At 38.9% G+C, this 10,444-nt stretch overlaps 1 protein-coding gene across 7 annotated transcripts; it reads left to right on the forward strand.

Annotated features, from left to right (window-relative positions):
- The first annotated feature begins 829 nt into the window (after positions 1 to 829).
- HNRNPA3 (heterogeneous nuclear ribonucleoprotein A3) lies at positions 830 to 10,444 on the forward strand. Of its 7 annotated transcripts, none has more exons than XM_086360173.1 (11): positions 830 to 960; positions 2,943 to 3,065; positions 3,154 to 3,300; positions 3,381 to 3,591; positions 3,917 to 4,006; positions 4,090 to 4,185; positions 4,274 to 4,354; positions 4,815 to 4,958; positions 5,781 to 5,903; positions 5,999 to 6,068; positions 6,163 to 10,444. In XM_086360173.1, exons 1-10 carry the CDS (start codon positions 889 to 891, stop codon positions 6,049 to 6,051), a joined length of 1,140 nt encoding a protein of 379 aa, XP_086216299.1. In that variant the 5' UTR covers positions 830 to 888; the 3' UTR covers positions 6,052 to 6,068; positions 6,163 to 10,444. The 7 variants fall into 7 exon arrangements, with proteins under 7 accessions (XP_086216299.1, XP_086216304.1, XP_086216311.1 ...); XM_086360178.1 differs by having other exon boundaries at positions 8,866 to 10,444; XM_086360185.1 differs by having other exon boundaries at positions 830 to 894.

The raw sequence follows: 10,444 nt of genomic DNA on the forward strand, positions 1-10,444 counted from the left end.
AACACTCTTTTTTAAAATAGTTTTTTTTTTTAAAGCTTTCCTCCTCATTTTCACTTTATTTATTTAATCTTTCGGTCTCACTGCTGGGCATGTGGGTGGAATCTTAGTTCTCCAACCAGGGATGGACCCCGTCCCCCGCCCCCTGCGGTGTAAGTACAAAGTCCTAACTACCAGACCATCAGCGAAGTCACCCTCCACCAGGCTTGCTTCTGCTGTTTAAGGGTGAAATTCCACGGTGTCAACCGCGTTTTGTAGCCTTTCCAAGATGTCCGTGAATCACGTGTGTTCGTGTGACAGGGACTTTCAGTGCGGGCCCGCACAGTGGGCGTGGCAGTCATGGACACCAGGCCTTGGCACTTGGAAACGTGCGAGGAGACGCCGAGGGGCGGGGAGGGCTTTCTTACAACTCTAAATTACAAGAAGGAAAAACGTGGTTTTAGTTAAGCACGGGAATGAAATGAATTTGGTAATAGAGACCTAAAAGGCCCATGTGGGGGAGGGGAAAGGGGCGCGAGAAGAAAGGGAAACAGGCCTTTTTCTCCAGTGACGCGCGGTCACGAGGCGTTCTCCCGACGTGGGCGCATGCCATTGGCCAAACCCCAGCTGACGTCCTCGTAGCCGCCCGGGCGCGAACAGTGGCAAGGGCGGTGCCGCACTGGAAGTTGGCGAGGCGAGCGCGCTCCCGGGGCCTGCCACGCCTCCACCCTCTGCCCGCCAATCCAATCTTCTAGTCCCTCTTCGCGCCCAGGTGGCCACGCCCCTCCCTAATTCGCCCCTCCCCCACCAAGCCGGCGGCGCGCGGAAAGTGCGTCACGTGACGGCTAGCTCCGCCTCTTCCTCTCGGTCCCATATTGAACTCGAGTTGGAAGAGGCGAGTCCGGTCTCAAAATGGAGGTAAAACCGCCGCCCGGTCGCCCCCAGCCCGACTCCGGCCGTCGCCGCCGCCGCCGGGGGGAGGAGGTATTAGGGGGAGAGCGGGGGGTTGCTGGGTAGTGGCCGGCAAGATGGGGGGCCTGGCTCGGTGGGAGCGGGGAGGCCGGGTGGACCGGGTCGGCCGTCCCGCGCTCTGCGTGGAGACGGGCGCTGGGAGGGGGAGGGGAGCGGGCCTCGGAGCCCTCCTCGGGGCTTCTCGCCAGCCTTGCCGGCTCCCTGGGCTGCACGAATGGTCCCTTGGAGGTGCGGTGTGGCTGGGGAGATTTCGGGAGCGGAGCTGGCCCGCTGGCCGCGCGGCCTCGCATCCGAGGCCGAGGGCGGCATGGCGGGCCTCGGCGAGAGCGGTTGGGAGGAGGCGGTGGGGGAGGGGAGGGGACGAGCAGGCACATCCGGGCGAGCGAGCAGGCGGGCGGCGGCCACACTGACATTGATCCGCCGCCGCGTTACGAAATGGCGCATTGGCACGCAATGGCCGCCGCCTGGCTCCGCCGCGGGAGAGAGCGTGGGATTGGAAGGAAGAGGGAGGAGGCGGCCCAGCAGAGAATGCCGCAAATGGCCTCGAAGCTTGCGGCCTGGTGCTCTCGGTGATGTTCTCCCGACGCGTTTCTGGGCCTTAGAGATCTCTCAATGGAGAATTTTATGTCTTGTTCTGTACCTTGCAGCACTCGGTTCAAAACATGAATTTTTTTTTCCCTGAAGTTTACTGTTTTAAAGTATTTTTTGAGCTGCCATTTTTGCTAAAGTACTTAACAGTGTTAACACGTAACTTAGCGCCATGTGGGTGAAGTATTCTATCTCGAAATTTGAGTGTGGTTGTAACATATGAATTTGAAAATTTTCTCATCTTTTTTTTATTCTCTGATGGGTAGGCTCTGGTTGTAGTTCCTTGGAAATTTATTTTCCAGGCCTGCAACCAGAGTCGAATTTTTCATTTGTTTGAGAAAATTCCATGTGGGTTCTAGTTGTTTTCTTATGTCAACTTTGCGTTGTCGTCGATTAGATTCATTTAACTGGGCCTTGAAAAGATGAAATTAAGTGAATTAATGCTTTAGGCTATTAATCGTTTAACATTTTTTCCTAGCATGTGACAACCTCTTCATATTAAATGCCTTAGCGTCTCTACTTTTAGAAGACACAGGAAGACCTTAGAATGTAATGTATTTAAGCACTTTTGATGAACGATATCTTAATGCATATGTGTATTAAGTGGCTGTTCGTGTAATTTATTAAAGACGTAGTTGAAGTATAAAACAATTCAGGCCATATGTTGATTTTCTGTAAATCTCAAATTTTTGTTTTGTTGGGCTCCTTGTCAAACTATATCGAATACTGTACTTAACGTAAGTCCAAAACTGGTGTTGTGTGACCTAGTAAAGTGTTGGTTTTGATATTTTGGGTATGTGGTAGGAGTGCAAATAGGAAATTTTTATGTGGTAGACTTTTTTCCCCCCACAGGTTTTTTGGTGAGGGGGAATGCTGGTTTCCTCTTTCATTGAGAAATATTTATTTCAACATCTTTATTTGCTTGAAAGTGGTAAATTTCCCTTTAAGTTTGTCACTCGTAACATAAGTTGTGTTTCACGATTTTGTGGTTTAAAATTAAATGCTTTGGGAGGTGTAGAGTCAGGAGGGAAGTTAGGAAGAGAAATGGTATAGATAAAATACTGAATTCACAACACTAATTTCTTAGAAAGTGGTTTCTCAGTAGCCACTTCAAAAATAATCTACCCTCAGGAATTTGTTGTTTTAGCTCAAAATTATGGGACTTCTGAATCTGGAATTCTCTTGGGCTTCAGTTTAGTTTAGAAGTGATGTTGGCATTTCAGAGTTTGGTTATAGGTTTTGGTGTTTGGATTCCTTTAATCAGTTGATATGTATGATTCTACTCTAGTGTTTTAACTGGACAAAGTGATAATGGTACAGGAATTTGTTGTTATTTGTAGGGGATTAAAAGTCTTGTGGATTTTTCACTACTAAACAAAATAAAATGTATCGGTTTCTTTCCTCAGGGTCATGATCCCAAGGAACCAGAGCAGTTGAGAAAGCTGTTTATTGGTGGTCTGAGCTTTGAAACTACAGATGATAGCTTAAGAGAACATTTTGAGAAATGGGGCACACTTACAGATTGTGTGGTAAGTTATTAAAATAATAAAGTTTCTCAAAAGAGGGCAGAGGACCTGTGGAGGTGTGTTTCAGTGCTTTAAAATTTTTATTTTGTAGGTGATGAGAGACCCCCAAACAAAACGTTCCAGGGGCTTTGGTTTTGTGACTTATTCTTGTGTTGAAGAAGTGGATGCAGCGATGTGTGCTCGACCGCACAAAGTTGATGGGCGAGTAGTGGAACCAAAGAGAGCTGTTTCTAGAGAGGTATTTTAATAATTCCATGTTGTATGATGTGAAATTGTAAAAATTTGAGGGTTTTTTACTTACATATTTTTTATTTGTAGGATTCTGTAAAGCCTGGTGCCCATCTAACAGTGAAGAAAATTTTTGTTGGTGGTATTAAAGAAGATACAGAAGAATATAATTTGAGAGACTACTTTGAAAAGTATGGCAAGATTGAAACCATAGAAGTTATGGAAGACAGGCAGAGTGGGAAAAAGAGAGGATTTGCTTTTGTAACTTTTGATGATCATGATACAGTTGATAAAATTGTTGGTAAGTAGCCATTTGAATGGAAGAGCTTGAATGAGAAAGCAGAAATGATTTGTTTGCTTTGTTCTAAACTTGCTAAATTGCTTATAAGTTTGTATTATGTATAAAATAGCATAGAAAAGTGTATGGTTTAGTTTTCATGAAGTGGCTACACGTGTAACCAGCATCTGAATCAATAAATGTGATTCACATCCCACTCAACCCCACTCAGAAGTCCCTACGATTTTGATGATGTTTTAATAAGTTGTTTAGCAGTAAAGGATAACATGTGCTTTTCCAAAAACATCAAATAACTTTTCTTTGTTTGTTTGATTAAAAAAATTTTTAGTTCAGAAATACCACACTATTAATGGGCATAATTGTGAAGTGAAAAAGGCCCTTTCTAAACAAGAGATGCAATCTGCTGGATCACAAAGAGGTGAGTAATATCATATATGCATACGAAATAGACATAAGTTATGATGGTAAGTTTCTTAAAGATCTTTCTTGCCTGTGTTCAAGGTCGTGGAGGTGGATCTGGCAACTTTATGGGTCGTGGAGGAAACTTTGGAGGTGGTGGAGGAAACTTTGGCCGTGGTGGAAACTTTGGTGGAAGAGGTAGGACGTTATCTTACTTCTGAGAACATGTCTACCTAAAATTTATTAGTAAATTGAATATACATTTAATTCACACCTTTTTTTTAAGGAGGCTATGGTGGTGGAGGTGGTGGCAGCAGAGGGAGCTATGGAGGAGGCGATGGTGGATATAATGGATTTGGAGGGGATGGTAAGTTTTGTAATGGTTTTCGTCTTTATATTTTCTATATTTTTGTGTGACTTGACTATTAAAGTATGCTTATAAATTAATAGTATAGAAGACAAGACCTTTTTTCCCCTTAAGATTTAATGTCATCTTGTTTTTTTTGGCGGATAAGATTTATTGTACGGCTAACTGAGGTGGAATTATTTTTCTCAGAGGAGACTGTTTACTGTTGTTCTTAGATTTTTTTTTAATATTGTTCTTCTTAGATTTTTTAAAAAATGGAACAGTTTTTTAATATCAAAAGATTTACGCTTTCATGTTAGTGATTAATAGCCCAGATTGTAGCTGCTCTATTAACCAGGTATTACCAAGTTTTAGTGTGTTAATTGGCCTGTTTTCCTGGGGTTTAAAAGCACAGTAAACTGGCATTCTATAACTTGACTGTACATTTGTTTTTGTCTAAAAACCCAATTTGTTTTTCTAGGTGGCAACTATGGCGGTGGTCCTGGTTATAGTAGTAGAGGAGGTTACGGTGGTGGTGGACCAGGAGGATATGGAAACCAAGGTGGTGGATATGGTGGTGGTGGTGGAGGATATGATGGTTACAATGAAGGAGGAAATTTTGGAGGTGGTAGACTTTCACTTGTTTTAAGTATTCAATATTGTTTTTATAGTTCACTACAGGCATTTTAGAAAAATGTTACAAACAGGTCAAATTTCACGTTTTATAATAGAATATCCTCAAATAGTGGAAAGTTAAACTGAATTTTCTTACATTGCTGCGATTTAGTAAATTTGCAAAATGTATTCACATGTTCTCCATATTGAAATGGGACATTTAACGGTAATGTTTGTTGCCCGGATTTTTACTTTAGGCACTTTTAAGCTGGATAGATGGTAACTATAAATTGAATATGCAGACGTGTTGAATAGGTGTTATCAGGATTTAGGTGACTAAAAATACATGTCAGCAGTTTCAGACTCTTAAGTTAGTCTGCATCATTACTCCATACTCCATGATACTTTAAAGAACTTTATTATTGAATGTATTCAATTTTGAATTGTATTGCTGTATCAACAACAGGTTTTTCCTAATAGTCAATTTGAAATGCTTTTTATCAATGACTTAGAAGTTATACTGTATCAGCTACAGTGAATCGCTCAGATTTTATGGTATTGAGTGTTGTGAAGAGAATGTGCCAGAGCCATCTAATATGAAGACTATGGTAGCTGTCTAGTCTCTTTAGCCAACTTTCACTTTCTATTCCTCTGCTGTGTATGTCTGAGATCTTTGTGGTGGAAAGAGTTTGATAGTTCTGTGAAATCTCAAAGGATTGTGTGTGTCAGGATGGTGCTATGATTGTCGAAAGATAATGCAATGCATGTATGTATTAAAAACAGGAAAATAACTTCTGTAGGTCAGCCACAAATAAAATCTTTGTAATTTCAGGTAACTATGGTGGTGGTGGAAACTATAATGATTTTGGAAATTATAGTGGACAACAGCAGTCAAATTATGGACCCATGAAAGGGGGTAGTTTTGGTGGAAGAAGCTCGGGCAGTCCCTATGGTGGTAAATAATTTTTTTTCCCTAGTAAAATCCTGTATTGTCATTTAAGTTAAAAATGTATGTATATTTCTTTATAATCTTTTTATGTGTATTTCCAGGTGGTTATGGATCTGGTGGTGGAAGTGGTGGATATGGTAGCAGAAGGTTCTAAAAACTCAGAAGAAAAGGGTAGGTATCTTTTAAGTTTCTGTAATGATGATAAACGAATATGTGGAATTGTTCACTGAGTGTAATAATTTTTTTATCCTGTATTATTCAACAGGCTACAGTTCTTAGCAGGAGAGAGAGCGAGGAGTTGTCAGGAAAGCTGCAGGTTACTTTGAGACAGTCGTCCCAAATGCGTTAGAGGAACTGTAAAAATCTGCCACAGAAGGAACGATGATCCATAGTCAGAAAAGTTACTGCAGCTTAAACAGGAAACCCTTCTTGTTCAGGACTGTCATAGCCACAGTTTGCAAAAAGTGCAGCTATTGATTAATGCAATGTAGTGTCAATTAGATGTACATTCCTGAGGTCTTTTATCTGTTGTAGCTTTGTCTTTTTCTTTTTCTTTTCATTACATCAGGTATATTGCCCTGTAAATTGTGGTAGTGGTACCAGGAATAAAAAATTAAGGAATTTTTAACTTTTCAATATTTGTGTAGTTCAGTTTTTCTACATTTTAGTACAGAAACTTTAACAAAATGCAGTTTTGAAGGTGTTTCCTTGTGAGTTAACAAGTAAAGAAGATCATTGTTAATTACTATTTTGTATGAATTTTGCTAAAGTTAACTGTAAAGAAACACCTGCTGACTTGCAGTTTAAGGGGAATCTATTCTCCCCATTTCCAAACCATGAAATGAATGGCTCTGACATGTGGAGAGAATAGATATTTGTATGTTTGCAATGTGTGTTTTAGATAATAGAATTGGGTATTTAAATTAGCATATTTGTGAATTTAATAGCATTAAGATTTACCTTCAAATGAAAAATCTCAAAATTTATATTTGGTTTTTGTGCATTTTCTTTCAAAATGTAATCATGATTTTAGTGTATTAGCTTTGCTGAGAGTCTTAGCTGTGTTTAGAACATCTCCATTTTACATTCACCTTGGTCACAAGTGATCTGCTGCCATAGTTTTATTTGGGTGTAAAGAATGTCTACTGCCCTCTTTAAATTCTGGGAAGGGGTAGTGAATGTTTCCCCTTTTCTCCTACCTTAGGAAACATTCTTAAAATGTTGAAAATACAAGACCACTAAGCCTGCTGTATCTGAGCAAATTAGTGGCTATCTTTTTTTCCTTTTTAAAGCACAAGAGGCCCGTAAATCTTCAGTTATTTTCCTTGGTTTAATATATATTTTTTTGATACAAGCTCTCAGAGCAAGGGAATAAAAATCATGCATTGTTGAACCCTTAACTGGCTGGCATGCTTTCCTGTTTGTACCCTCTGCATTTTACTGGGTGAAAACCAAGGATAGTCTAGATGGAAATCATCTCAGATACTTAACTGCAGTAGACTCGCAGCACAGTTGCTTAGTACAGAAAAGCTTTTCACTTCCCCGAGACCTGGATTCAAATTTGAATAGTCAGCTTGTACTCACTTAAAATCCCAAAGAACACACTGTTATTCATGTGTATGCTTGAACCTAAATCATGTTGGTATGAGTTTACAATTTGTTTGGAAGATCCTTGTTGAGAAGAGTTTTAGATAACAAGGTCACATATATATATATATATATAAAAATCAATGTCTACTGTTTTGCGCCAGCTAGTGTTTACAATTTCATTCAAGCCCTGAGTATGTGCCCTGTTGTTATTGTTTCTTTGGCAGTTGAACGTTGAATTCGAGTTTCTTATTTTTGTTCTAAGAAGTACTAAGCAAAACAAGCAATAAAGGGGGGATGGGGCGTGCTAGTGTTTGACTATGCTCTCGTTGCTCTAATTCTGTGCCTCTGTGCATTAATATTTGGATGCATGCCAGCATGGAAATTGGTCTTCACAGACACTGCAGTTTTTCAGAAAACACTCACAAACCAATAAATGTAACAGACAACATTCCATTTGTTAATGGACATATGTGAATAAGCAGTGTAGAAAATAGGCTAATTATCAGCAAATGGTTAAGTCTTTAACAACTTAAAAGTGTGGTTATATAAATGGACACTGTCAATGTTCATAACTTAAATCTGGGTACCTGGTCAAAATAATGCTTGGGAAACATTTATTAAAATTAAGCTAAATTGTCTCAAGGTTTTTTTTATTCCTATAATAAAGGTTGAAGGAATGGGGGAGGTTAACATTTCCTGTTTCTATGTTTGTGAAATTGTTTTGACACAACCTTGACAGTATCCTTTAATGACATATGAGGTTAATTGTACTGTTAACAAAACTTTCTGTGTTCTGGAACTAGTTTAATAGTGAAAATACTGTCAGTTAAGTTGATGTTTGCAACCTATAAGCAGGTGAAATCTGTGTATGTGACCTGTTTATAAGTTGTATTGTTAGCTTAGTTTTTGTGAACGGTGTGGAAAAGTTAAGCCATGAGGAGAGCGATTTAACCAGCTTTAAAGGACCTAAGAGGTGCTTTTTAAGCACGATGTGGATCAAACGAGACTCACTAAGACAGGACTTCAGCAGCATTTTGAGTATGGACAAGTCAGCATAAATAAAGAATGACAAGGCAGCAGCAAGAGCTTCAACTACAGAGAAGTGAAGGCATAAAATACTATGGTGATAGTGAGCAACTTTCCAAAAGCTAGTTAAATCTGCTTATTACAACTGAAATATCGAAGAAGGTCTAGCAGGAAGGAGCTCTTCGCCTTTTGGAACACCAATGAGAGATAGTTGGCCACAGTCACTAGGTCTAGCATTTAGACCTGCGAGGAAGGGCAATAAGCATTAGGTAAGGTTTGAATTTGAATTTTTTCACTAATTAAAGAGTAATTTTTTGTAAAGCAAGGTAAGAGTAATTTTTTTGATTTGCAGGTTGAATGAGAACCTACTTGCCTAAATGAGGAATGTCTTTCCTACCATCTTAAATACGAAGGTTTCTGGCTGGGTAAGGTTTGTAGCTCACAGTAAAGTCTGATGACACCATTTGTTTCCCCATAAATTTACAGTACATATTTTAAAACTATTAGATACATTGGCACACTTTTTCAGCTGAAAGCTTTGTCTTGAGGAATCACATCCAGCACATTTTAAACAGTTTCAAGATTTTCTCTGCAAAAACCATGAGTGTTGATCTTGAGTCAGATATAAACAATTCATTGTTGGTGTCCTTAGGATAAAGTCAATTTTTGAAAAGAGAGTGACCAGATTTTTTTAAAGGATTTTTGTAACAAGCATGACTTGTAACAGAAGCATTACACTTCCAATCCTCATTCTAGGGGAAAAAAAAAAACACATCTGGAATGAACTTTCAAAACTGTCAGATCATACAGATCTAAAAATGGTCTTCATTCAAGTGGCCTCATACATAAGTAAGTTCTCTTGCATATGACTTCAGGGAATTATTTGGACTAATAGGATAAACTTTTGGTTCTCTTTTGGTTTTGTTGTTGACCTGTTAACCAGAAGTAGTGGGGCCCTACATAAACTAAAGCTCCTTTCTAAAAGACAACCTTTCCCAAAGAAGAGTTAAAAAATACTCCGTTGCTACACAAAGTCAGATGCTAACTGTTCATAAGGGCTATTATTGCTGCCCCAAAAGGGCTCGTTAAAATTTGAGATTTGGTGTTAATTTACTTTTTAAAATAACATGAGGGGAAGGGGACAGATGGTTAAAACTAGTTTCTAAATTATAAGTCAAGTTCTTATATATAAACAAGAGTAGTTAGTTTGCCACATTTATTTTCAGAGAATGGCTGGTTGGGTCTCTGACTAAATCAGGGCTGAGTTTCTACACGTAATAAGTGTTAAATAAGGTAAATAGCCTTTTTAATAATTTTCTTTACAACATGGTTTTTAATGACGCAGATTTCCTAAGATAGTGAAACATTTTCTTTTTTAAAGGCAAGACATTGTTCTTTTCCAGTCCATCGATTTTATGAAATAAAGTGATTTTATTTAAATGTAGTTCCACTGTCATTTCTGAAAAATACGATGCTCTTAACACCGGTAAACGAAGTTATACAAGAGATGGTCAAGGCAAACCTTTCGTCAAAACTCCTAGGTTATAGCCTCCCGCACTACATTTCTTTTAAAAAAAATCTACACTCATGTCCTAAAGAAGAAAATTTGGTAAAAAGGACCATTTGTTGAACAGTTGAAATAAAATTGGTTTTAAGAGTTTTAAATATGTAAGTCACAATTTGAAATATTTCTAATGCCAGTATCTCTTGGAATTCCAATAATTGTCACAAAGTAGTGAGTAAGCATGCTAATGTGCAGGGGAACGTAAGGATTGTTAGCCTATATCAAGTATTCAAGATTTCTTTCCAATCAATGTTTTACTCTGATTTATAAGACTTTAAGAGGTGGTCTGTAATGGATTCAAATGTTTTATTTGTAGTATAATGAAATGTTTACAGAAAGAACTTTTTCATTAAAATATTTTTAGAAA

This window comes from Bos grunniens, chromosome 2 (genome assembly GCF_055505025.1).
Source record: "Bos grunniens cultivar Pamir isolate PY7600 chromosome 2, Bosgru_T2T1.0, whole genome shotgun sequence".
NCBI classification, from domain to species: domain Eukaryota; kingdom Metazoa; phylum Chordata; class Mammalia; order Artiodactyla; family Bovidae; genus Bos; species Bos grunniens.

Coding starts and splice junctions, on each gene's coding strand:
- HNRNPA3 (XM_086360173.1), top strand. CDS start 889: ATGGAGGTAAAACCGCCGCCCGGTCGCCCCCAGCCCGACTCCGGCCGT. Junction 4,186..4,273: donor TGGAAACTTTGGTGGAAGAG/GTAGGACGTTAT, acceptor CTTTTTTTTAAG/GAGGCTATGGTGGTGGAGGT. Junction 4,959..5,780: donor TGAAGGAGGAAATTTTGGAG/GTGGTAGACTTT, acceptor TTGTAATTTCAG/GTAACTATGGTGGTGGTGGA.